General features: G+C 48.9%; 1 protein-coding gene across 11 annotated transcripts; it reads left to right on the top strand.

Annotated features, from left to right (window-relative positions):
• Positions 1–648: 648 nt before the first annotated feature.
• Positions 649–26,005, top strand: MPZL3 (myelin protein zero like 3). Of its 11 annotated transcripts, none has more exons than XR_013959119.1 (8): positions 684–906; positions 11,475–11,641; positions 15,000–15,210; positions 16,877–17,042; positions 17,370–17,445; positions 17,760–17,876; positions 21,229–21,289; positions 25,191–26,005. XR_013959119.1 is itself a non-coding variant. In XM_080642926.1 (7 exons), exons 1-5 carry the CDS (start codon positions 840–842, stop codon positions 17,434–17,436), a joined length of 678 nt encoding a protein of 225 aa, XP_080499052.1. In that variant the 5' UTR covers positions 684–839; the 3' UTR covers positions 17,437–17,445; positions 17,839–17,876; positions 25,191–26,005. The 11 variants fall into 11 exon arrangements, 5 of the variants coding, with proteins under 5 accessions (XP_080499048.1, XP_080499052.1, XP_080499050.1 ...); XR_013959121.1 differs by having other exon boundaries at positions 17,839–17,876; XR_013959122.1 differs by having other exon boundaries at positions 17,376–17,445.
• The last annotated feature ends 1,186 nt before the right edge of the window (positions 26,006–27,191 follow it).

The following is a 27,191-nucleotide window of genomic DNA, read 5'->3' on the forward strand; positions in this document are numbered from 1 at the left end:
TTTGGGACCCTTTCATTACCTTCTTAAAGGTGAAAACCACCAGTTTTCACTTCTAGTAGAGGAATGAGGTTGAAAATGGAAAGTTATGAAAATTCCCCAAAAGCTGAACAGAGTTTGGCTTCCCTCTTGCTTTCATTCAATATCCTGAGATTCCAGGTTGGCTAGTGATGAAAGCAGGTACCGTCCGTTTCTACTTCAGAAGAACGTGAGGCCATCATTTTATAGCAAGCTCTGTGAAAACATCACTTTTTCCCGGTCCCAAGTAAAAGGGACCAGTATCCGTTTCCTTTCCCCTCTGCTCTATGCTGTAATGATTTAGTCATTGCCACTGTCAACAGCAATTTAACAAACACAATTCAAGCAGGTGCCGACCTGGATGACCTAACAGCTCTACTAAAGGAACGCGAGGCACACATTCACCTCGAAGGCCCAATAGTAGGTCTTTATTGGCCGATCCTGTGTTACCTCGCAGGTCCCTTTGAACTAAATTTACAGAAACCTATTCTGGGGGCATTCAGATAAAATAACCGGCAGGGAGTAAAAAGACCTCAGAAACAGTGGGAGAATAAGACTGGTTTGACCGGCAGGATTCCAGAACACGAAAGAGCAAATTTCTCCAAGTCCGCAGCCCCGCCCATTTTCAGGCAAAGAGAATCCACAGCTGCGTGGGGGGTCACGCACACGTGCCGGTGCGGGCCTGGGGGAGAGCCCTTCCCCAGCCTCTTGAAATCGCCATCTTAAGCGTTTCCGCCGCCGCCTGCGGCGACGCCACTTCCGGTGTCACCTGCGCTGTCACGAGAGGTAAACAAGGTGCGCTGCGTGGGGACGGAGACGCCGGGATGCAGCCACCGGGAGCCGCTGGAGGCCGCGCCCCGCTCGCGCTGCTGGGCGTCCTGCTCCTCCGGGGTGAGCCGGCGGGGGGTGGGGGGGCGCGTGGGGCTGGGGGCGCGTGGGGCGTCCTGCTCCTCCGAGGTGAGCGGGGCGGGGGGGCGCGCGGGGCTGGGGACTCACGGGGGGCGTCCTGCTCCTGCGGGGGGCCAGGGGCGCGCGGGGACGTCCTGCTCCTCCGAGGTGAGGGGTGGGGGCGGGAGGGCGCGTGGGGCTGGGGACTCGCAGGGGGCGTCCTGTTCCTCTGGGGTGAGCGCGCGGAGCAGGGGGCGGGCGCGGGTCAGGTTCCGCGGGGTTCTCGGGACAGGAAGGAAGCGGGGACGTGGGAAGGATGCTCTCTCCCTGCAATCACCACCCCCTCGGCTGGTCCGTACTTTGGGGAGCCCGGGACTGACCGCTGGCCGGGCCGCGAGGGTTCGGGGAGGCTTGAGGGGACCGCGGGGCTCCGATTAGGGCACCCCGCCGTCTGGTGTGGGGTTCGGGGGCTCGGCGAGGCTGCGGGTCTGGGTCTGCGGGCTGTGTTAGGATTAGGCAGGGGCAGTCCTAGCGTTCAGGAGTTTGTCCCAGGATGTTGGGGAAGGAAAACATGACTTGGTAATTTATTTTTTGGGAGGTGATTATCAGAGCCTAGGACACAAAACAGGTATTACTTACAGGAAAGATGTGCTGTGATTTGGTTTTATAACAGGCGCATTTTGTTGAGGAAAAAGCTTTAGCATTTTAATAGCACATTTTTTAAATACAAGAAAGGGCACATGGATTCTGTTTGAAACTTAATGTATAGTATTAACTGATATCAGAAGTACAGAATCCACAGTGTGACATATTCTTAAAATTTGGGTAAGTTTTGCTTTCATGCAGTTCCCAAATTGCAGAAATTTCAATCCAGCTTAATTACCTAATTTTAAATTGCGGTTATTGGTTGGATTTTTGAAGACATGTATGTGTGTATCTTTCTGGGAAATCCTGTTAGGAGAGCTAGCAGGACTGTTACCATGGTGACATTTCTCGGTGGGTAGTGGGACCTCCTGAAGGGGTCCTTAGCAAGAAGACTTAAGGCGTGCTATATCTCCGCAGGAAGGCAGGGAGTTTTCATTCGTTTGGTGAGTAATATTCCTGCTGCCAGCACACCACCGGTCCCTCCCGCTGTCGCTGTCATTACAAGTGACCAGTTTTTCAGCTAAATTATTTTGCAACAGAATACTTAGCTTGACCTGTCACTCCTCATATCCCAGACCCCTCCCCACAGAAAGGTTCAGATATTGTCACACTGAGATAAAAAAAAAAAAGTAGAAATGGTGGGTGGTTTCTTAAACTTGATGTCATTTCACATCTAGCCTGCATCAAATCTGGCAGGCCAAATAATTCAAACATTAGAAGTTGATTTTATGATCTGTGTACTTTATGAATTGATTTATCTTTTGCTTTTACATATAAGTTGTTTTTTTTAAATAAATATTTCTATTGATTTCAGAGAGGAAGGGAGAGGGAGAGAGAAATAGAAACACCAATGATGAGAGAGAATCACTAACCAGCTGCCACCTGCATAGCCCACACTGGGGATCAAGCCCACAACCCGGGCATGTGCCCTGACCGGGAATCGAACCGTGACCTCCTGTTTCATAGATCGATGCTCAACCACTGAGCCATGCCAGCTAGGTTATAAATAAGTTCTTTTTGAGATACAATTCACATGCCATACAATTTGTCCATTTAAAGTGTACAATTTGGTGGCTTTTAGTATATTCACAGAGTTGTACAATCATTTTCACAGTCAATTTGGCATCATTTTCATCACCCCGAAGAGAAATCCCATATCCATGAACAGCCACTCTCCATCCCTACCTTCCCCTCGCTCTTGGCATACGTCAGTCTACTTTCTATTGTGGTGGATTTCCCTTTCTGGACATTTCAGAGAAACGAAATCCTATAATATGTGGATTGGTGAGTGTGTGTGTGTGTGTGTGACTGGCTTCTTTCAGTGAGTGTGTTTTCAAGGTTCAGCCTTTAAAAACAATCCTTTGAATCTGCTAGGTGATACCTTTGTTTCATACCATGTTTATTTGTCTTTACTCTTCGAAGATAGGACCCATTATTTATTAGCGTGTTTGAATTCTCCCTAAATTATAATGTGGTCCCGCTATATCAGTTGTCTGAGTGCTATAAACCGAGTAGGCACCTAAGGTTCTTACACTTCTCTCTTTTTCATTTAAGCGGGCAGTTTTATGAATCAAAGGCTGACAATTTATATTTTGGAAAACTGGATGTACAAAATTGGGAGTTTGGTCATTTAAAAAATTTCGTCCATGTCTAAAATTACTTATGTTTAACTGTGATTTCCCTGTTTTCTTCCCAGATTAAAATTTTTTTTAAAATTTATTGATTTTAGAGAGAGAGGAAGGGAGGGCAGAGAGAGAAAAAGGGTAGGAGAGAGAGAGAGAGAGAGAGAGAAAGGGAGACAACAGTTGTTCCACGTATTTATGCATTCATTGGTTGATTTTTGTATGTTCCCTGACTGGGGATTGAACCTGCAACCTCGGTGTATGGGGACAACGCTCTAACCAACTGAGGTACCTGGCCAGGACAAAACTAAATCTTAAAAAAGCATGAAAGTTATTTAGAGATAGGGAGTGAGGAAAATTCCAGACATACAGAGGAACATAAACAAGATATGGAAGCATTAAATAACTCTCGAAGCAAATTTTCTGAAACAAACTTTTACTGGGTTAGCTCAAAGCACATAAGGTGGTCAGACATCTATGTGGTCAGCAGGGTGGTACACTGGGGTCAGCTCCCACGGGCTCTCGGAGCCGGGTATGCACATTTCATTCTAACAGCCTTGGGAGACTTCACCTTTGAAATTAGCCATGATGGGAATATTTTCTCACAGAAATTGTCAAACCCTACATATTTGATTTCTTTTTCTTTTTAAACTATTTTTTATGAATTTCAGAAAGGAAGGGAGAGGGAGAGAGATAGAAACATCAAAGATGAGAGGGTATCATTGATTGGCTGCCTCCTGCATGTCTCTCACTGGGGATCTAGCCTGCAACCAGGGCATGTGTGTGACTGGGAATCGAACCGGGACCTCCTGGTTCATAGGTCAGCACTCAACCACTGAGCCATGCTGGCCGGGCTTGAATTTTTTTTTCTTCTAGCTGTTTACCAGCAGACCTCTGGATGTAGTGATTGTTTTAATCGATCTGGGTCCTGCCCCCACCTCCCAGGCTGGGGGTAGGGTCAGCTGCTAGTTATACCTCATTTGCTCCTCCCTCACCTGATCCATTCAATTCTCCACTCTGCTCTCTCCTCCCCGGAAGGCTGACCCTTTAGAGCAGTGGTTCTCAACCTTTCTAATGCCGCAACCCTTTAATACAGTTCCTCAAGTTGTGGTGACCCCCAACCATAAAATTATTTTTGTTGCTACTTAATAACTGTAATTTTGTTACTGTTATGAATCGTAATGTAAATATCTGTGTTTTCCGATGGTCTTAGGCGACCCTGCTAGCGGTTCGCGACCCACAGGTTGAGAACCGCTGCTGTAGAGCGGTTGGGGGTCACCACAACATGAGGAACTGTATTAAAGGGTCACAGCATTAGAAAGGTTGAGAACCACTGCTTTAGAGTATGAGGCAGGCTCTCTTCCGTTGGCTTCCACTCAGGTCTAGTCACTGGGTGGCACTGGCAGGAGGTTGGAGGGCAGGAGGTGAAAGACATCTTCTGCCCTGCTCCCTCCTTGCTGTGGTGCCCTGGCCTGTGTGGCCGAGGCCCTCCGTGGCTACAGCCCCTAGTAGGTGGCATAGTGCCATCTCTACCAGACTCTGGTAACACCATTTTCTCCCTTTCTTCCTTCAGGCTTGGGTGGCCAAGGGCTTGTGCCTTTGTCGGCTTCCTTGACCCTTTGAAAAGTGGCCCATACGCGCTTCAAAATCTCAGCTGATTATGCCTTCTGTGTCCTGCCTGGGCCCTGTCTGATTGAGGCATTTCCCCGAGGGGCTAAATGGGGAAGGGTGGGCATCCTAAGCAAATCTGTGTATTGTTAGGAAGGAGATGAGGGGGATGGGTCTACCTCGCAACACAGTTCTTTCCATGCCATTCCATTTGAGACCCTGCAGTGGTGTATTTAGGGCTATACCCAGTCACACTCAGGCACTCAGAGGCCAGTCGTGGCCAGCGATACAGGTTGGGTATCATTAGCCGATTGGCAGTTGTTGCAGCTATAAAAGTGGGTAGGATTATCCAGGAACTGTGTTGTATGAAGAATCGTGGGCTCAGGGTAGAACTCTAAGGAACACCAGTATTTAAGGGGTGGGCAAGAAAGGAAGAGCCTTAGAAAGAGATTTTATAAAAACGGTCAGAGATGCGGAAGTGTGTGTGTGTGTGTGTGTGTGTGTAACACAATCAGTGTGGAGAGTTGGTTGGAAGGAGACTAATGAGATTCTGGGTTGTAACTCTAACCCATAGTCTTTGCTCTATATCAAGGTTGGCAACCTTTTGTAAAGGACCAGAGAATAAATATCTTAGGCTTTGTGGTCTCCTGCAGTTAACCACTCAGCTCTGCTGGAGCAGCACTAAAGCCCCGGATGCAGTACATCGATGAGCAGTGTGATGTGTTTCTGTAGATGTTGTGGGCTGACGTGGCCCATGAGCCATAGTTTGCTGACCCTGCCCTCAGCCAGCTACCCACTTGACATTATCTCTTACATACATCCAAGGCACCTTGAACTTCTCCAAAATAAAACTCGAATTCTTTCCTTCCAAGCTTGGCACTGTTCTAGTCTTCCCTGAGAGTGTCAGTGAATGGCAATCCCAAGTCAGTAACCTGAGCATCCTGACACCTCTCTCTCTAGCATCCACATCGGATCTGTCACCAGTTCTGGCTGATTTTACCTCGAAAGTGCCGTCTGCCCTGCCCCCTCCATGCCCACTGCCACCAGCGTAGTTCCAGCTCCCTGATTCCTCTCTGGACTGTTGCAGTGGCCTCCTAAGTCATCTTCTTCTCTTTCCTCGTGGCTCCTCCTCATTGTCTTCCCTGGAGCAATCTTACACATGCAGACCTTGTCATGTCTCCCATTGCTCAGTCCACATTCAACCATTTCCCATGGCTTCCCATTACTCTAAGAATAAGGACTCAATTTCTAAGGTCCTACATGATCTGCTTCCTGCTTACCTCCTAGCCTCATCTCACCTCTCTCTCTCTCTCTCCCCCTTTCTCTCTCTATCTCTCCCTTCCCCCCTTTGTGTTAAGCCATACTGCCTGCATTTCAGTTCCCCGACTGACCATGCTCCTTGGCACAGGACCTTTGCATATGCTGTGCCTTCTGCCTGGAACGCTCTCCCTCTCTTGCTTTATTACCCTTCAGGACTCATCTCAAAAGTAGCCTTTTCAGGGATGCCTGCATTTCAGGGATGCCTACATTAGCCACTCCCTGCTCCCTACCACACAGGTGGGTTTCCACAGCCACGCTCTTGTCTTTTCTTCATAGTACTTACCGAAGTTTGTCGTTATGATTTGATTAATGTGTTGAACTTCTGTATTTTAAGTTCCAAAACTGGGCGTGTATTTATTTTGCTCACATTTAATTTCTTGTTGAGAAAGTGGCACAAAACAGATGCTCAATAAAAATATTGGTTGAGTGAGTGAATGAGAGAATTTGTCCTGGGAGCCTTGGGTAGAGGTCAAGTAGTCCCTGCTGCTGAGAGCCGGTAAAATGGGGAGCGAAAAGTGTCTGTTAGAGTTTTCAGTTCCTTGTCTTTGGCGGTTGTCAGATGTGATGCCCTTTGCCAGAAGCGGTAGGGGAGTGCGGCTTGGGCTTCCGGGGTCCAGAGTGGATGGGATGGGAGGAAAGGGAGATGGCAGGTGGAGAACCTGGCGTAGGAAGGAGAGAGCAGTAGTTGATAACGAATAGTATTACAGGGTCAAAGAGAGATTATTATTCTTTTTGTTGTTATTTATTGGGCCGGAACAAAAGCATGGATGGAGTGTTTGTGTGAACTAATATAAATTCAAAGTAAAGGAGCGGAGGGGAGAGCAAGAGAACCGGATAGAACAGCCGGATCCGGCCCGCGGGCCGTAGTTTGCCCAAGGCTGTGCTAGAGGGTCTTTCTGCTGGAGCAGGGCTTGGAGGGGAGACCAGGGCTGGGCAGAGGAGCTGACTTTGCAGACCAAAAGGAGAGTGGAAGCAAGGATGGATGCAGATGTGGGGAGGTGGGTGGCTGGGCCATTTGCATGGCCTTAAGTTTCTTGAAGAAGAGGAGGCATTGCCTTCTGAGAGTGAGGAATTTGTGGGCACACAGAGGGTGAGAGAGAAGGGCAGTTTGAAGAGTCAGACAGAGGAGCTGGCCAAGGCCGGTTAAAGGGCCCGTCCTTCATTCAGGGCTCCGCTGGGGGTGGATTCATGAGTTTCTGTGGTAACTGTGCGGTGGTGTGCGTTTCTCCCTCTGCACACCAGCCACAGGCGGGAGTGGCCACGGAGCCACATGGGTTGAGAATGTTGGAAACACTGTAAAATGGCCTTTCTCCCCAGAAGAAACTGTCGTTTGAAACAGTATAACCAGCGGCATATGCACTCGAGTAGCGTTGTGTACTCCATGCAATGAGAACATTCAGAAATGCAGTGAGCTGCACCCGGGAATTCGGGTGGCCGTCAAAGGGGGCTGCTGCTGGCCTGGGTTTTGAAGGTCTGTGACCTTGGGTGATGGGGGACAGCCCAGGCAGCACTCGTAGGGTGGGGAGATCCTTCCATACAAAGACAAGGCACAAGGAGAATAGTACATTAGGAAATGGCAGGACATTCAGGGCCTGGGAAAGGGGATGGATGGGTGGGTGGGCGGGTGAAGAAGCAAAGGTTTGGGTCAGATTGTCACTATTTGCATTTTATTCTATGGCCCGATAGAGAATTCTTGAAGGGTTTTGAATGTTCGTGACATTTATTTTAATAATAATAACTTTCATGGAAAGCTTCTATTCCAGGTGCTGTGTTAGCATTTTGTGGTTATCTTACTTAATCTCATTGCACCCTCATCTCGATCCATGAAGTAGGTCTTATTATTATCCCCATTTGCCAGCTGAGGAAACGGGGGTGGAGCAGAGCAGGTGAGTGTGATCCAGTCTCGCAGCTAGAAAGTGGCTGGGCTAGAAATGAAGCCCAGACCTGTCTAATTCTGAATCCACACCTTAAAATGCTACGTTTATGTTTAGAATAAAGGACTGGGGTCTGGGAGGGCGTAGTTTACCCATTCACTCCCACCTTTCATTTCCTCAACTGCATCTTGAGTGATGAAAGGTGGCTCAGGAGTGAGGTCCCAGGAGAGAGCTGGGCGAAGGGATGGAGGCCTCCCAGGCAGCACTGCATCCCAGAGGCATCGACAAGGGGAGCCTGGCCGGCAGAGCGGATGCTGCGGACGCCCATCGGCACTGTCATCGGCACTGTCATCGTTGGGCGGGTCAGAGTCTTAGCAGAGTTGTGAGCGCAGCCTGGTCTCCTCCTTCCAGAGGAATGTGCCCAGGCTGGATTGTCTGGAGAGGAGCAGGAAGAAGGGCAGGCTGTGGCTCGTGACTCCCACTCCGCCTCCACCTTCGCCTGCCTGGGAGCTTGGGCAGGACAGAGGTGGCAGTGATGAGGAGGCTCTGACGCACTCGCTCTGAGTGGGTTGGGCTTCTCAGGCTGTACGTGTCTTAACTCATGAATTCCTCACCCGAGACAGAGCTAGGAACTGAAGCAAAATAGTAACTTGCTAAGGGCAAAGGGCCAGCGAGTGACGGGCCGGGATGCGGCCCGCCGCTGCCCGGGGAGCTTGGCTTCGGGGTCGTGCGTGGGCTGCGGCCTTCAGCCTCCTGCTCTGTGAGCCCAGAGCCTGGGCCTTCGCCTAGAGAAGGAGGCAGGAAACAGCCCCAGCGGCTCACTTTCCTCAAAACCGGTGCCCATGTGGGAGACCGAGTTCCACTCACTGTTCTCCGAATGCAGAGGGGATTGGTCAGAAGAAAGGGCCAACTCTTGTTGGGGGTGGAGCTTCAGAGCTGGATATGTGGTTTTGGAAAGAGTCAGTCTCTAGAGAATTTAAAAATGATATCTTATTTTTACTTTAAAAATATATTTTTTTATTGATGTCAGAGAGGAAGGGAGAGGAAGAGGGAGAGAAACATCAATGATGAGAGAGAACAATCCATCCGCTGCCTCCTGCACACCCCCTACTGGGGATTGAGCCCACAACCCAGCATGTGCCCTGACGGAGAATCGAACTGTGACTCCTGGTTTATCGACTGGAGAGAGACACATCAGTTAGTTGCCTCTCCCACTGGCCCCAACGGGGTCTGGCGAACCTGCAACCGAGGTACCTGAGGAATTGAACCCACCACCCTTTGATCCGCAGTCTGACAACGCTAACCATTGGGAAACTGGCCAGGGCTTTTATTTTTACACTAGAGGCCCAATGCATGAAAATTCATGCAAGAATGGGCCTTCCTTCCCCTGGCTGCCGTCACTGCCTTCGCTCTGGCCGGAGCTGCCTTTCTGCTCCAGCCTGGAGCCGCCTTTTCGCCTTCCCATGCTGCCCAGAGCCCGGAGCAGCTGGGGTGGTGTGGAATGCCAGCATCGTCACCATGGCGCCTGTGTATGCAAATCAACCCACCATCTTTGTTGGGTTAATTTGCATACTCACTCCAGATTGGCTGGTGGAAGGTATGGTCAATTAGCATGTTACTCTTTTATTAGTGTAGACTAGGACCATGGTCGGCAAACTGCAGCTCGCGAGCCACATGCGGCTCTTTGGCCCTTTGAGTGTGGCTCTTCCACAAAATACCACGGCCTGGGCGAGTCTACTTTGAAGAAGTGGCATTAGAAGAAGTTTAAATTTAAAAAATTTGGCTCTCAAAAGAAATTTCAATCGTTGTACTGTTGATATTTGGCTCTGTTGACTAATGAGTTTGCTGACCTCATGCACCTTGAAAGGAACTATGGACCGCAGTGGGCACAGGGGCAGGTCTCGGCCCATCCTCTGCACCCCTGCCTGGCCCCTCCTGCCACAGCCCCTGGTCCCCTGTCTGCTGGCAGCCCTGCTCCCACTGCTGCTGCTCCCACATGCTGACGGTGCTGGCTCCGCTCGCACCTGCTGACAGTGTGTAGCGATTGGAGCCGGTACCAGCAGCAGGTGCGAGCGGGGCTGGCGCTGTCAGTGGGTGCGAGTGGTGGCTGCTGTCCCGATCACCCCTCAGGAGCAGGGGGAGGTGGAGAAGACCTCAGGGGCAATCTGGGCCAGCAGCTGCTGCTCGCACTCTCTGATGGCACCAAGCGATCGGGACCAGCGCTGGGCTCCAGCAGTGGGTGCGAGCGGCGGCTCCGGCACCGGCAGGGGGTGTGAGTGGGGCAGGCAGCGGGTGTGAGCAGGGCTGGCACCGGCAGTAGGTGCGAGCGTCAGGTGGGACTGTGGCTCATGGGAGCAGAGCATTTTCAGTAACCACCAGAGGCTTGCCCCAATGACGGTGACTGGCACCCCGCCTTGGTCTGGTGCCCCCACTCACCTGCTCCACCATCCCACCGCAGCTCACGCCTGCCATGTTGCGTGCTCTGCTGCCAACGCCCGCAATGTTCTGCACGTGTCCCCTGGTGGTTAGCGCATGTCATAGTGACTGGTTGTTTGGTTGTTCTGCTGTTCAGTCTATTTGCATATTAGGGTTTCAGATTTTAGAATGATTAGGTTGTTTTGTTTTCCTCCTCCTGGTTTACTTTAAAATTTTTATTTTCTTTAACATATTTTATTGATTTCAGAGAGGAAGAGACTGGGAGAGAGAGAGAGAAACACCAATGATGAGAGAGAATCATTGATTGGCTGCCTCCTGCAGGCCCTCCCACTGGGGATCCAGCCCACAAACCAAGCACGTACCCTTGACCAGAATCGAACCCGGGACCCTTCAGCCTGCAGGCTGACGCTCTATCCACTAAGCCAAACCGGCTGGGGCTCCCTGGTTTACTTTTAATGGATGTGTGAGTCATTAACCCGCTTTAAGACCGGAAAAACCAAAACAAAGCTAGATAGAACCTTAGGGCAGTTTTGTATGATTTTTTGAAAAATAAACACACACACACACACACACACACACACACACACACACCTGTTCTTTTCCATCCGCATCGTAGCAGTGGTTGAGGCAGTGGTAGCTGCAGGTGGCAGCCACACTGTCCGTGGGGCGAGTCCCTCAGACCACAATAGCGACACATTCCTGGAGGAGTGTGAGGCGTGTGTGAGGGGCGTGGGTGGTGGTGCTGCTTAGCCTGCTGTGGGCTGACCCACTTGTTCGCACCAATCCAGCCACACATCTGTGTTTGGGAAAACCAGCTTTTACATTTTTACCCAACATTCCTCCTACGATTTCATATTGTAAAACGACAAAAATACTACCCGTGATGGATGCAGATGTCGATGCCCGCCTCCCCCCTCCCCCCCGCGCCCCGGGCTGGTACAGGGAGGTGTTCATTGCGATGGTGTTTATGAGAGCCTGAAAAGTGATAAATAGCACGTTTATATTGTTCGGTCATCTGTATATTCCAAATGAACACATTTCCAGTGTCTGGGCTTGCTTTGACCAGGTGTTCACACGGTCCTTACCTTGGAGATTAAAGTGGATGCGCATGTCCGGGGTTATGTTGGAGAGAAGATCAAGTTGAAATGCACTTTCAAGTCGACATCGTCTGTCACTGACAAGCTCACCATAGACTGGACCTACCGGCCCCCCAGCAGCAGCCGCACTGAGTCAGTAAGTGTGTGGCAAACAGATGTCCTCGCGTCTCCTGTGCTCCGCAGCCGGGGACCCTTTCATTCCAGTCCAGGTGCCCCTCCGTGTCCCTCTTGGACTAGAGGATGTGCGTCACCTGCCTGACCTTCACGGAGTCACGTGAGGCTGTTCGCTCTTCCTGCGAGAGTTCTGCAAATAAGCGTTGGAAAAAGGTTGTCAGGAGTTGAGAGGAAATGTACTCAGTGGTCCCGCCAGGACCGGCGGGTAGAAAAGTTCTCTGGGTCCCAGCCGCAGGCATCGTTCTCTGACAGCTGCTCACTTCCACCGCCCAGGTGGCCAGTGGGCGTGTCTGCTCTGGACCTGTGCTCTGTGGATTCAGCAGGCGGCGCCCGTCGTGTAAACCTCAGCACTGATTTAGGTGGTTCCTTTGATGACTGACAGGTGCTGTCGGTGACAGATGGTCTGTCAATAGTAGAAGCAATATCCTTGTGTCACACATATAAACTGCATTTATGGTTCAGATCCCATGTGGATGTCTAATTGAAGGTGGCAGTGCTTAAAAAGCCCTTTCTCTTGCCCTGGCCGGTTTGGCTCAATGGATAGAGCATCGGCCCTTGGACTGAAGGGTCCCAGGTTCCATTCCGGTCAAGGGCATGTACCTCGGTTAAAGACTCCTCCTGGCCTGGGCTCTGGTCGGGGCAGGTGCAGGAAGCAACCAATCGATGTGTCTCTCTCACAACGATGTTTCTCTCTGTCTTTTCCTCTCTCTCCCACTCTCTCTAAAAGATCAATGGAAAAAATCCTCTGGTGAGGATTAACAACAAGAACAAACAAACAAAACCTCCTTTCTTTTATGTTTCCAGCAGCATCCTCAGCTCAGGATAGCTGCTGTCACGAGTGTGAATGTCATAGCTGTGTACAAGACCATATTTTTGGAAGTCCCTTTAATCTGCTTTCCTGTTTCTTTCATTGGGAAAACTTTCCATTTGATTTTAATGTGTAGCTTTGCATTTTGTGTTAGGAGTCCTTGAATGCCAGGAAGCTTAGGGTTAGGCAGGTGGCTCTGGTGAAAGAAACCAGGCTGTATTCATGGTCCTTTTTCTCTTTAGACTTAAAATAGTTCACTTTATTTTGAGTGGTTGGAAACTGCGGCTGGCCTTGTTTCGCTCTGCCCCCGTGGCCAAAAGTAGGACAGAAGAAGCAAGGGGGATTTTCTTGGATCAGAAACCTCAGATGCTAACAGCAAGCGGTTCTTGCGTGGCACTTCCTGTGAGTGGGTCAGGAAGCCCGTTCACCAGATCGGAGTTCCTGGGCCTTTAAAGGCACACGAAGTGATGCTGCAGTTATGTGGTCGGTCAGAGTCCTGGCAGACTAACCAGGATTGCACCTCAACTGAACTTGGAATTCGAGGTCACATCCATCTCCAAGTGCACAGCAGGCCTTGTTTGGTCAGTAAAGAGTTTCAGACCCTTTCTTTTATGTTGATGCTGATCATCATCAGCAAGCATTCTTTTTTTTTAAAATCCTCACCCCAGGATATTTTTCTAGAAAGTGTAAGAGAGGGAAGGACATAGAGAAATATCAAAACACATTGATTGGTTGCCTCCTGCATGATTGGTTGCCTCCTGACCAGGGCCTGGGCTGGGGAGGAGCCTGCAACCGAGATTCGTGGCCTTGCCCGGAATAGAACCTGGGAGCCTTTGATCCACAGGCCGACACTCTATCCACTGAGCCACACCAGCCAGGGCAGCAGTAGGCATTCTCTATGTCCCTTTGTGGAACACAGAGCACACATGTTCTTATTCACTAATGTCTGTATTTCCCACCGGACTGCAGACTCCATGAGAGCAGAGCCTGTGCTTCTGAGGCTCCCATTATCTCCTTTGGCGTAGCACACAGTAAGTGTGCAGTACGCAGTTGTTGGATGAATGCATGAACAAGTGAACCCATAAGGGATTCAGCATCTTGTTTGGGAAGTTGCTCTTCACAGTTGGGCAGTGGTTCCAAAGTGGGGAGTTGCCAAGTAAGCAGAGAAAGGGGACAGCCGGACTCCTGCATGAGACGATCGTGTGGTGTTGCAGGACCTGCCGGGCCACCAGCAGGTGTACGTAGGTGCTTCTGCTGGGAAGCGACCGATCACCTGAGCAGCGGTGCTGTAATTCAGCACACGTCTTATTTCCCTCTGCCCCCTTGGCCAAGTGTAGGACTGAGTGCTGATCATGCATCGACTGGATTTTTGTTAATTGCCAAGATAGGTAACCTGAGAGAGGCTTGGTTATAGTATACCCTCCTGGTGATTTTGAAAATATACGAAAATCCCCCTTTTTCACTTACTAGCCATGTGCCTTTGATAACTCACTTAGTTTTTTTTTTTGTTCTTGGCCTTGTTTCCCTTTCTGTAAATCTGGAAGAAATACTAGTTATACTTGCCCCAAATGTAGTTGTTATGAGGCTCAAATGAGCAAATGCATAGGAGTCATTTGTAAACCCTACAGTGTTACAGGAGTACTAGAGGCATGAATTTGTGCATGGGTGGGGTCTGTCCTGCCCACCGCAATTGGGCAGATGGGGCCGGGCTGAGGGGGGGGGGTTGTGGGCGGCTGGCCGGCCCCACCCCCTGGTCGAACTCCCCGTCAAGGGGGCAATTTGCATGTTAGCCTTTTATTACATAGGATTAGATGCTACTTTGGAATAGGGTTTCTCAACTTTGGCACTGCTGCCATTCTGAGCTGGAGGATTTTTTTGTGGTGGGGGCTGTTCTACGCATTATAGGATTTTATTTTATTTTTGTTTTTAAGTATATTTTTTATTGATCTCAGAAAGGAAGGGAGAGGGAGAAAGAGATAGGAACATCAATGATGCGAGAGAATCATTGATTGGCTGCCTCCAGCATGCCCCACACTGGGGATCGAGCCTGCAATCCAGGCATGTGTCCTGACCGGGAATCGAACTGTGACCTCCTGGTTCATAGGTCGATGCTCAATCACTGAGCCACGCTGGCCAGGCCATCGCAGGATTTTAGTAAGATCCTGGCCTCCATCCACTGGATGCCAGCAGTACTTGCCCTGTGTGACAAGCAGAACTGTCTCCAGACATTGCCCAGTGTCCTCTGGGGCAAGATCGCCCCTGTGGAGAGCTCCTGCCTCAGGCCTTGAGGGAGACTTAGAAGAGGCTGCAGAGTGAGGGTGGAGTCTTCGTCAGGCCTTCCTCTGTGCTCCTTGGCCCATCTTGGAACCTGTAGGATGGAGGCAAACCAAGTATAAAACAATGCTCAACGGAGAAGACCCCTGACACACGGGTATTTACTTTAGACCTACTAAGCTTTCCATTGTCATGCGTTTTCTGAATTAACTGTTTCTCTCCTATGCTGCTTTCTTAGGTTTTCCACTACCAGTCCTTCCAGTACCCCAGCACTGCAGGCACGTTTCGCGATCGGATCTCCTGGGTCGGAGACGTGTACAAAGGGGACGCGTCCATAAGCATAAGCAACCCCACCACCAGGGACAACGGGACCTTCAGCTGTGCCGTGAAGAACCCCCCAGACGTGCACCATAACATTCCCGTGACGGAGCTCACAGTCACAGAGAGGGGTGAGCCTCCTCCAGCCCCTGAGGGGGTGGGGCTGCCGCTCTAGCTCTCGCTCTCAGGACAGACCTGTGACAGCAAAGCTGCCTGTCTGTAAGCTAATTGAATTGTCCATTAGGATGCACTTTTTAATCTTTATTCTGCAAACTGATGTTTTTTCTTTTTCTTTTTTTTGTTAATCCTCACCCAAGGATATTTTCCCATTGATTTTTAGAGAGAGTGGAAGGGAGGGAGAGAGACAGAGAGAGAGACATTGATGTGAGAGAGACACATGGATTGGTTGAATCCAGCCTGCAGCTGAGGCATGTGCCTTTGACTGGGACTGAACCTGGGACCCTTCAGCTGCGGGCCGATGCTGTATCCACCGATACAAACTGGCTAGGGCCACACGGAAGTTTTTCTTCAAATATTGTCATAGTTTCTCCATTTTCCTTTATTTTCTTTAGACTCAGGTGACCAAGGGTCTTGTGGACAATGCAGGACAAATCCTCAGATAAACGGAGGGTTGTTATCTCTGTGAAGTGGAAGCCATCTGGTTTCCCTAATGTGCTCACGCCCTCAGTGATGAGACAATGTGCTTGCCTGGGTCTTGAAGAGGTCCCCCCACCCTGTGATGGAGGGTCCCCCGCCCTGTGATGGAGAGTCCCCCACACCGTGGTGGAGGCAGCACATGTCTGTGCTGTGAAGACCAGCAGTTGCCCTTTAGTGGCCAGCAGAGCAGGCTAAGGACTCATCTTTTTATCCACCTTACTCCTGGGGACTAGTGAGGGGTCGTTCCAGCCCTTAGTTGGATTTGAACCAAAGACTTAGACAGGACTGCATTATTTTTTTTAAAGACAATCACCCATAAATTTCTAAGACGTATGAGCACATTCCACTGGTGAAGGAGAAACTGGTACAGTGTTTCTGGAAGACAGTCGGCAGCGTAATCAGGGGTCTTGAAGGTGTGCACTCTTTCATCTAGAATTCCAGTTTAAAAAGTTATCTTAAAGAAATAGAGCTCAGCATGAAGGTTTATGGACAAGGACGATCATGATGTAATTCATAGCTTCAGGGAATTGGGGTGACCTGAATGCTCAGCACTCAAGGACTGAGTCCTTAAATTACGCAGGGTGACAGACTGCTATGCAGCCATTAAAAAGGTCTCACCCGGCCGGTGTGGCTCAGCAGTTGACATCGACCTAGAAACGAAGAGGTCACCAGTTCGATTCCTGGTCAGGGCACATGCCGGGTTGCGGGCTCAGTCCCCAGTGCAGGAGGCAGCCCATCGATGTTTCTCTCTCTCCCTTCCTCTATCTCTAAAGATCAATAAAAAATATTTTTAAAAAGGGTCAGATCTGGAAGGAACCTTTAATGACATGGAAAGTACTTATGTAGTAAGTAAATAGGGGTTAGGAGTGATATGTAAAATACGACTCACACTTTTAAAAACACGCCCTCCCTGTTGCAGACCCTAGTCACGTGCTTAGAAAGAAGATGGAGTGGGTAGATGACAAAGTGTTACTCTAGGTAGTAGGATTCCGGGCCAGTTTTTATCCTTTTGCGTATTCTCACCTTTTTGTATGTTGAATCTATTCCTTTTGTAACGAGAAGAGATGTGAGTGCAAAAGTGAGACCCATCTCCTGTCAAAGAAACATCTCTGCAGGGCCTCCTCTCTCTCCCCTCCTCAGGCTTCGGCACCATGCTGTCCTCCGTGGCCCTTCTTTCCATCCTCGTCTTCGTCCCCTCGGCGGTGGTGGCGGCGCTGCTGCTAGTGAGGATGGCGAGGAAGTCTGCGGGGCTGAGGAAGAGGGGCAGGTCTGGCTACAAGAAGTCCTCCATCGAGGTTTCAGATGAGTAAGTGCAGCTGGAGCCCCAAGCAGTGAATCCTAACCCTCTCAGACCCCTGCCTTGTGGGTGGTGCCCGGCCCCTGCATCCATGCTTTTCTTACTTCCAGGCTGAGCTTAGTTCTGCGGGTGAAATTTCCTTTTCTTTTTCTTTTAAATATATTTTTAATTGTTGATAGTATTACGGATAGCTCCCATTTTTCCCTCCTTCCCCTCTCCTCCCTCCCCACCCCTGGATCTTCACCACCCTATGGCCCGTGTCCATGGGCTACATGTGCTGTGCATTAAATATGTAAGTTCTTTGTTTATCTCTTCTCGTCCCACCCCCACATGGAGGTGCAGCAGCCTGTCCATGCCTCCTGCTTCGGGTCTCATTTGGTTGGTCAGTGCCTTTGTTCATTAGGTTCCGCAAGTAAGTGATGTTTGTCTTCGTGGTTTGGCTTATGAAATCTCCTCTTTTTTTCTATTATTTACAGTATTACAAATAGTAGTACATATGTCTCTCCCCCCCCCCCATTTACCTTCCCCCAGCCTCCCCTACCCCCCGGCACATGCCCTCACCCCCCCGCCAGTGTCTTGCGTCCATTGGTTATGCTTATATGCATGCATACAAGTCCTTCGGTTGATCTCTTACACACCACCCCCCCAACACTCCCCAGCCTTCCCACTGTAGTTTGACAGTCTGTTCAATGCCTCTCTGCCTTTGTATCTCTTTTTGTTCATTAGGTTATAATGTTCTTTATTATCCATAAATGAGTGAGATCATGTGGTATTTTTCTTTCACTGCCTGGCTTATTTCACTTAGCATAATGCTCTCCAGTTCCATCCATGCTGCTGCAAATGGTAAGAATTCCTTCTTTTTTATAGCAGTGTACGTAGTATTCCATTGTGTAGATGTACCATAGTTTTCTAATCCACTCATCTGCTGATGGGCATTTAGGCTGTTTCCAAATCTTAGCTATGGTGAATTGAGCTGCTATGAACATAGGGGTGCATATATCCTTTCTGATTGGTGTTTCTGTTTTCTTGGGATATATTCCTAGAAGTGGTATTACTGGGTCAAATGGCAGTTCCATTTTTAAATTTTTGAGGAAACACCATACTGTTTTCCACAGTGGCTGCACCAGTCTGCATTCCCACCAGCAGTGAAGGAGGGTTCCTTTTTCTCCGTATCCTCTCCAGCACTTGTTGTTCCTTGATTTGTTGATGATAGCCATTCTGACAGGTGTGAGGAGGTACCTCATTGTTGTTTTGATTTGCATCTCTCAGATGATTAGTGACTTTGAGCATGTTTTCATGTGTCTCTTGGCTTTCTGAATGTCCTCTTTTGAAAAGTGTCTATTTAGGTCCTTTGCCCATTTTTTGATTGGGTTGTTTATCTTCCTTTTGTTAAGTTGTATGAGTTCCCTGTAAATTTTGGAGTATAAACCCTTATTGGAGCTAACATTGGCAAATATGTTCTCCCATGCAGTGGGCTTTCTTGTTTTGTTGATGGTTTCTCTTGCTGTGCAGAAGCTTTTTATTTTGATGTAGTCCCATTTGTTTATTTTCTCCTTAGTCTCTCTTGCCCTAGGATCTGTGTCTGTAAAGATGTTGCTACGACATGTGTCTGCAATTTTGCTGCCTATGGAGTCTTGTAGGATTTTTATGGTTTCCCGTCTTACGTTCAAGTCCTTTAGCCATTTTGAGTTTGTTTTTGTGTATGGTGTAAGTTGGTGATCTAGTTTCATTTTTTTGCATGTATCTGTCTATATTTCCCAGCACCATTTATTAAATAGGCTGTTTTGACACCATTGTATGCTCTTGCCTTCTTTGTCAAATATTAATTGAGTATAATGGCTTGGGTCCATTTCTGGGTCCTCTATTCTGTTCCATTGGTCTATATGTCTGTTCTTGTGCCAGTACCAGGCACTTTTGAGAACCATGGCTTGGTAATATAGTTTGATGTCTGGTATTGTGATCCCTCCAACTTTGTTCTTCTTTCTCAGGATTGCTGTGGCTATTCGGGGTCTTTTTTTGTTCCAGATGAATTTTTGGAGAGTTTGTTCTAGATCTTTGAAGTATGCCATTGGTATTTTAATAGGTATTGCATTGATTCTATAGATTGCTTTAGGTAGTATGGACATTATAATGATGTTGATTCTACCAATCCATGAACATGGTAAGTTCTTCCATTTGTTTATGTCTTCCTCTATCTCTTTTTTCAATGTCCTGTAGTTTTCTGAGTACAGGTCTTTCATGTCCTTGGTTAAGTTTATTCGGCCCACAGGTTGAGAACCGCTGCTGTAGAGCTTAAGACCATCAAAAAACACAGATATTTACATTACGATTCATTAAAGTAGCAAAATTACAGTTATGAAGTAGCAACGAAAATAATTTTATGGTTGGGGGTCACCACAACATGAGGAACTGTATTAAAGGGTCGCGGCATTAGAAAGGTTGAGAACCACTGCCTTAGGCTCTCCTCCTGTTTTTAAGACTTTTTACTAGATGCTGCTCTGCTTGGGTATTTTTTTCTACCTTGTCTTCTAGTTCACTGATGCGGTCCTCTGCTTCTTCTAGTCTACTATTGATGCTTTCAATTGAGTTCTTTATAGGAGCGATGTCATTTTTCATTTCTTCTTGGTTCTTCTTTATTTCCTCTTGGTTCTTACACATATTGTTGAATTGTCTTCCATTCTTTTCAGCCACCTTATGACCACTCTGAATTCTTTCTCTGACATATTGCTTGCCTCCATTTCGTTTACTTCCTTTTCTGGTGATACCTCCTTTTCTTTCATATGTGGGCTGTTTCTTTGTCTCCCTATGATCTCTCTTCTCTGGTTATCTGGTTATGTAGTTATCTCTCTCCTTTTCCTCGGCAAAATCTGACCTTTCTGTGAGAGGGTGCAGAGCTCATCCGAGTCTGCGTATTCCTGCTGCTTGAGGTCTAGTGTTACTGGGGTTGCAGCTGTTCCCTGGGTGTTGATAACAGCCACTCTCTCTGAAATCTCCTCTTGAAGAGGCTGGTTCTGCAGAGCAGTACTGGACAGGAGGTTGAAAGTGAAACCTGGGGTGTGGGTTTGGGGAAAGATGGGGGGTTGATAGCAGGTACTAGCTTCCAGCTCTGGAAATCAGATGATACTATACTTTGGTTCTAAACATAAATTCTGAAGTAGAGGCCTCATTCCTTCAAAATCAACGGAATTACCACAGCCACTTTGTTTCCTGCCACTCGTCATTCGCTCTGCATTCCAGCCACAGTGAGCTTCTTCTCTTCGCTCAACAAGCTGTACTAAGGCACACCCTGTCACCCCACCACACACTTCTCTCTCCCCTGGGGTCCCCTCCTTCTTTCTCTCTTTTGCCAGGAATACTCTTCCTTATTCTCTGAGACCTAGTGGAGATGTCCCTTCTCTTGAATTTCCTGAGTCTCACAGGGAGAAGTGGCCATTCCCTCCTCTGCTGCTGCAACAGTGACCTTAGCCTCGTTCACACCTCAATCACCTTGTATGAGAGCGTGCTTGCCATGGTTCAGCAGGCCTCTCCCCCCAGGAGACAGGACACTCCCAGGGGCTGTGCTTTATCATGTCCTCGTCCCCCACCAGCACAAGGCTTCAGGCATGCCTGGTGCTCAGTACATTTCTAAAGAAGTGGCTGTGACCAGCTCCCATTTATTGAGCACTTACTTGTGCCAGGCACTGTGGTATGTGTTTGATGTGTGTTTATTTTTTATTTACTCCTAACCACTATGCTTGAAGCATAGATGTAATATTTGCATTTTATTTATTTATTTTTACTTTTTAAAGCCAGTAATTTTTTAAATTACATCTTTTTTATTGCTTTCAGTGAGGAAGGGAGAGGGTGAGAGAGAGCAAAGCATCAATGATGAGAGAGAATCATGGATCAGCTGCCTCCTACACACTCCACACTGGGGATAGAGCTCACAATGCAGGCATGTGCCCTGACGGGGAATCGAACCATGACCTTCTGGTTCATAGGTCAACGCTCAACCCCTGAGCCATGCCGGCCGGGCTGATATCTGCATTTTACAGATGAGGAAACAGTCCCGGAGCTGAAGTAACTTGCCCAGTCACCCTGCTGATAGGTGGCAGAGCTGGCTCTGACAGCTGAGCTGTCCCTTCAGTGCCTGTGCTGTGCCTGCTGTGCTGAATAGAGCCAGTGATGGTTTTGGGTGGGGTGTCCTGTTTTTCAGCACTGACCAAGAGGAGGATGACTGCATGGCGAGGCTCTGCATCCGCTGTGCCGAGTGCTTGGTAAGCCACGCCCTTCTTCTGTGCCCTGTTCCTGGGTCGCTTCTTGGCTCATTTATGGGGACTCTTTGCCTTCGGTGGCTGCAGAGGGTCGTGCCGGTAGGTCCAGAGCATGGTGGCAACTGAGGTCTGTTAGGGTTCAGGGGGCTCCCTCAGTTCTAACTGTTGTTTTTTGTTTTCTGTCTCCTGGGCACAGAGTGGTGGCTTTGGATTGGGGTAGGGATTCCATGGAGCAGTCTCCACTGGGTGACAGGGGACCTGCTGACGGGGGGTGTCCTCTGCCCTGTGGTCAATCTAGGAGACTTCGACCGGCTGCATCCAGAGCCCTTAATCGAAATTTTCTGCAGACCCTTGGGTTTTTTCCTTCAATATATGGCTTTCATTGCATCTTTTTTAAAAAAATGTATTTTTATTGATTTCAGAGAGGAAGGGAGAGGGAGAGGGAGAGAGAGAGAGAGAAACATCAGTGATGAGAGAGAATCATTGATCGGCTGCTCCTGCATGCCCCACACTGGGGATCAAGCCCGCAATCCAGGCATGTTCCCTGACTGGGAATCGAACCGTGATGCTTAGCCACTGAACCATGCCAGCCAGGCATTGCATCTTTAAAATATTGCAAATAATTCTGAGGAATCATCTGGCATCTTGCTGTTTCTATAGCTGGACAACTTAGATCTTATTCATCAGCCTGGAGAACTGGTCCTTTTTAAAGAAACATAGATACCACCACCAAACATTTTCTGATCTCCTTGCTTTAACTGTTGTGGCTCACTGAATCAAAGCAGCTGAATTTGATACACGTTCAATGTCATTTCCTTCAAGAATCGACTAATCTTTCTGGGCTTGAGATACTGAACAAGCAACGCCTGTCTCCATTTGAACCCTGTGGGTGTATTTCCCCCGCAAGAAACTTCTGATTTCAACAAAAGAACCATCTTCCTGAATAACGACATTGATGGGGCAGTGCATGTGCACAGCCCTCATCTTGTCAGGGAAGCCCGTGTGACACCTCCATCACATCTGTATGTGACTGTGGACGGTGCAAATGCTGGCTCCTCTCTGCTTCCCACCACATGTCAACCCAGAGCCTCTTCTTTTCCTTCCCAAGGAGACCGAGCTCTGCACTGAGGAGGTTGAAGTTTCTCCTCAGGCACCTCTGGGGCCTCCCAGTAACTGTGTCCATATCAGAGTGAGAGCAACATTTCCTGGGGTGCTGACAGTCTGATTGGTTATAGGTTCTTACTTCTCATCACTTTGAATATTTCTTGCCTTGGCCTTCTGCCTGCAAAGTTTCTGTTGAGAAATCAGCAGACAGTCATATGGGCTCCCTTGTAGTAACCAACTGCTTTTCTCTTGCTGCTTTTAAGATTCTCTCTTTGTCTTTAGCCCTTGGCATTTTAATTATGATGTCTCTTTTGGTTCCTCTTGTTTGGGCCTCTCTGTGCTTCCTGGACTTGTATGTCAATTTCCTTCACCAGGTTAAGCAACTTTTCTGTCGTTATTTTTCAAATAGGTTTTCAATTTCTTGCTCTCTCTCTTCTCCTTCTGGCACCCCCCAGGATGTTTAAGTTTACACTTTTGTTAGTCATTGTTGAAATTACCAGCCATCATTACCTAACAGATAAATCATAAGTAAGAATACAAAAAATAATACTATCATACTGTTTTTCTTCAGAGACATGATGTCATAGCTTATAGAATGTTGTAGGGATTGTAATGATTTGGATGTTTGTTTTTAATGACATAGAATCCATTGGAGGTTTTTGACAGACTGTGAACTGATGTATGTTTTAAAAGGCTCGTTCTGGCCTCTGGGTTGAGAATAGGTGGTAAGGGACCACAAAGGAGCCAGTGAGCCTGGTTAGAGGACTTTAGCAATAATGCCAGTGAGAGGAGAGGGTGTTGGTTCAGATCAGGGTGGTGGTGGTAGAAGTAGTCAGAAGTGACTGTGCTCTGATTATAGTTTGAAGGTAAAGCCAGTGGTGTTACTGGTAGGTTTCATATATATATATGAAAGAATGAGGGGAATCAAGGAGTATTCCAAGGTTATGGACTTGAACAAGTAGTGGAATAGAGTTGCTGTTTTCTAATATGTACAAGTCTGAGGGTGCAACAGGCTTTAGGAGGAAGAGCCAGAGCTGAGTTTGGATAGATTAAGTTTGAAATGCCTGTTAGACACCCAAGGTGAGATGTGGAGTAGGCAATTGGTTATCTAGGTGTGGAGTTCTGAAGAGAGGTCTAGACTGGCAATATAGACGTAGGCATCAATAGCAGATAGAGGCTGGGAGAGCTATTTCCACCAAGAAATGAGTATAGTTAGAGAGGCCTGAGGCCTGAGGTTCTCCAAGGTGGATAGAGTGGGGAGAGGAAGGAGAATCCGCAAAGGAGGCTGGGAAGGACTGTGCACTGAGGTACGGGAGGACCAGGAGAGTGTGGAATCCTGGGAGCCAGTGAAGAGAGTGTTTGAAAAGGGAAAAGAGAACGATGGTGCCAGTTGCTCCCGAGTTGGTTGAGTAACATGAGCATTGATTCTTGGATGACCTGGGGTTGTGGAGGTTACGGGTGACTTTGGCCAAAGCAGCTTCAGGGAAAAGTGGGGTGAAAGCTGGACCAGGGATATTTGCTGGTTACACTGGGTGTACAGTGTTTCATGGGGTTTTTCCATGGAGGGAGGCCTCGAAATAGGGCACTAGGTGAGGGAGGTGTGTGTCGAAAGTTGCTTTCCTTTTTTTTTTTTTAATATATTTTATTGATTTTTTACAGAGAGGAAGGGAGAGGGATAGAGAGTTAGAAACATCGATGAGAGAGAAACATCGATCAGCTGCCTCCTGCACACCTCCTACTGGGGATGTGCCTGCAACCAAGGTACATGCCCTTGACCGGAATCGAACCTGGGACCTTTCAGTCCACAGGCCGACGCTCTACCCACTGAGCCAAACCAGTTAGGGCTCCTTTTAAGATGGGAGAAATGATAGCAAATTTGTATGCGAAAGGAGAGGAAGTGGCAGAAAAGGAAAAATAGGCTCTGCCCTTGAGAGGTAAGGACCCTGGAGGACTCCAGGCTCTGGTATGCCAGTGAATATGTTGGCTTAGATAAGAGCAGGGCGAGTATATCCTTCAGCAGAGCTGGGAAGGGCAAGTAGGTGGGCCTAGATGCAGGTGGTCGGTAACTATGGTGATGGGAGCTTGCGGAAGTTCACTACCAACTGCTTCTCTGTTCCAATGAAGGGAGGAAGCAAGATCATCAGCAGCAAAGGGAGTTGAGGAGGCGATTTTGGAGGTCTGGGAGAGGGGAAGGTATGGGGCAGTCATCTAGGAGAACAGGAGAATGAATGGACTGCAGAAGTGTGGTGCTGGGGAGCTAATCGGCCCACTTGAAGTTCAAAGCAGTGAGTACAAGTTGGAATACGGGTGCTTAGCGTACCAAGAGCCAGGCCAGTGTTTAGTGATTTACAGACATAGTCTCATTCAGTTCTCAGAGCTGTTCTATGTGATGTCAGTATTTTTATTATTCCCATTTTACAGATGAGGAAACGGGCTTATAGAAGTTAAAGAGTGTGATTCAAGGTCACATAGTCAGCAAGGGTTTGAAACTCAGAGGGAGACTGATTCCTGGCCTAAGCGCCAAGCCACAGCCCTGCATGTTCTGCAGCCTTCGGGCACCTTTCGATGAGTGTTGAGGTTTTAGAAAGTATTCACCGAGGAAGAGGGAACGCTTAGGGTTTCAAAGCAGAAATTTGCCAGGAGACCATGGGAATGTAGGTGTGTTGAGCCAGTGCCACCTCATGTTGATGTTGCTCCAAACTGGGTTCCTTTGGGGGGTCCTAATATGTGGCCATTGGCTAAATTCTGACTCTTATTATACTTCCCATACTCACCACAGCTGCTGTTCCTTCCTCTCCAGGATTCAGACTATGAAGACACGTATTGAGGGAAGTTTGCATAATGTAAGAAGAACCTGCGAATCACAGAGAAGTATTGCCCCCGGCACGGAAGCCTCTCGGAGGAGTGGAGCCGACCGGACATTCGGGATGGAGGGTTCTGGAACCCATCAGTAAAGACTTTGGGAGCCATTTACTGATTGACGAGATTTCTTGTTGTATTTATAAACTGTTCAGGAACTTTCAGAAGAGACTCCTAACGACCCCCTTTAATAACATATCCTCTAATTGAATGAAGGAATCTTTTTCCTGAGGAGAAAGAGACTTTTTATTTCACCTTGCTCTTGAATGTATTACATGTTCTTTTCCAGATATTTGAGGGAGAACCCTGAATGTTAGCCACACTGCTGATGCCAGAGTCTTTTATTTTGAAGGAAATGGAGCTCGGGGTCCTGATGTGCTTGCGGATGGGGCGTGTTGGGGATAAGTATTCTCCGGGAACATTCCAGCTGTGCGTTAGCACACAGCGTGCACTTGTGCTCAGCGACTCGGCGGCAGTGATGTGGGTGGCGTGGTGGCCGCATCTGTGTCCCTGCTGGTCTGACCAGGAGCCATGCTCTGACCCGGCCTCCCGGTGCCATCAGTTTACAGCGAAGTAAAGGTGGCGAGGCAGAGGGAGGCCTGCCTTCTGTCTTGCCACGCTGTTTGTCATTTCACTCTTACCGTTGGCTTCCTGCTTGACTTTAAGATCCAAGGCAAGAAAAACCTTTCAACAGAGTCTGGGGACTTGTGGAGTACTTTCACCAGTTACTCACAATGAAATACTCTTTCAACCCGAGCTCTTCTTCAGAGCGTCTTTGCTTTCTAAAATGCACTGCGTCTGCACGCGTTGAGGCACTGACAGACGGTGTGTGTGTAACATGCCAGACAAGGCCGTGGTGTTGTGCGTAAGCTACACTCTCCCTTCTGGTCTCCCGAAACCTTTCAGAGCGGCCCCATTTCCTACCGACGCCCATTGGGGTTTCTCTAAGCTGTTAGGGAGCGTGCTGGCCCATCAGGAAGGACCACAGGGCAGCCCCTGCGCCAGAGCGATGGGTTCACGTCTTGGTTCTGACGGCAAAACGATGCCTTTTCCCATCTTCGTTTCACAGGTGCTCCCTCCACGTGCCATGCAGGGGGCGGGAGGTGTCCCTAGGATGGGCAGCGTCACGCACTGCAGGTGCATGAAAAGCCATGGGGACGGTTTTGCCCAGGTCTAGTTGTAAAATTGTGGGTGTTAGCGCTGCCTCTTTGACCTGCCCGCCCTCTTTTGTTCCCTGGTCCACAGATGAGTGTCTGGCTGGTTCATAGACATCACGATGGACCCTGGTCAGGCAAGGAGGTTGAAGAGGCGAGGCAGGGTTTGCACTTTACATTTCCAGTGGTGACACCTTCATCCGGGGCTACTTGGGGAGGTGGTGGTCAGAGGCCTAGCTGGTGAGCCTGTTGGCCGCTCAGCAGGGAGGAGAGCAGGCTGAGCGGTAAGGACAAGTCCCGGGAACACGGGGAGCTTGGAACGTAGAGATCCCACAGCGAGGCGGCCTTCCTGTGGGTCCTCATTTCTCCGATAATGAGTTGCGGTGACGGGACCCTGCAGGATCCACATCCCATTGAAGGAGGAACCAGTTTTCACTGCGTTTGCTTGTCATTTCCTCTGGGCCTGTGGGGAGCATGTTCCCGTGTGCTGTGTCTGTCACGTCAGACAAGGGTACTGGGGTTCCTCAGTCGTGTTGTTTTGTGGCCTTGATCGTGGTTTGAACCAGTTCGTTCCTTCAGAAACGACGAACAACAGCGCCCTTCATGGGGGAGAGCAAGCTGGTAGTGCAGGCTGCTGCCTGGGCCTATGCTCACCTCTTAGCAGGCGGCCCGCTTCCTCCTCCCCAGGGCAGGAGCAGAGCCGCTGGACAGCGCTTCCTCAGGGTGGGAGGCGGGCAGGGCTGGTTTCAACCCGCGGCTCTGACCTGGCCTAGGTGCTGGTCTCCCTC

Source organism: Plecotus auritus (assembly GCF_963455305.1).
Source record: "Plecotus auritus genome assembly, chromosome: 9".
Lineage (NCBI taxonomy): Eukaryota > Metazoa > Chordata > Mammalia > Chiroptera > Vespertilionidae > Plecotus > Plecotus auritus.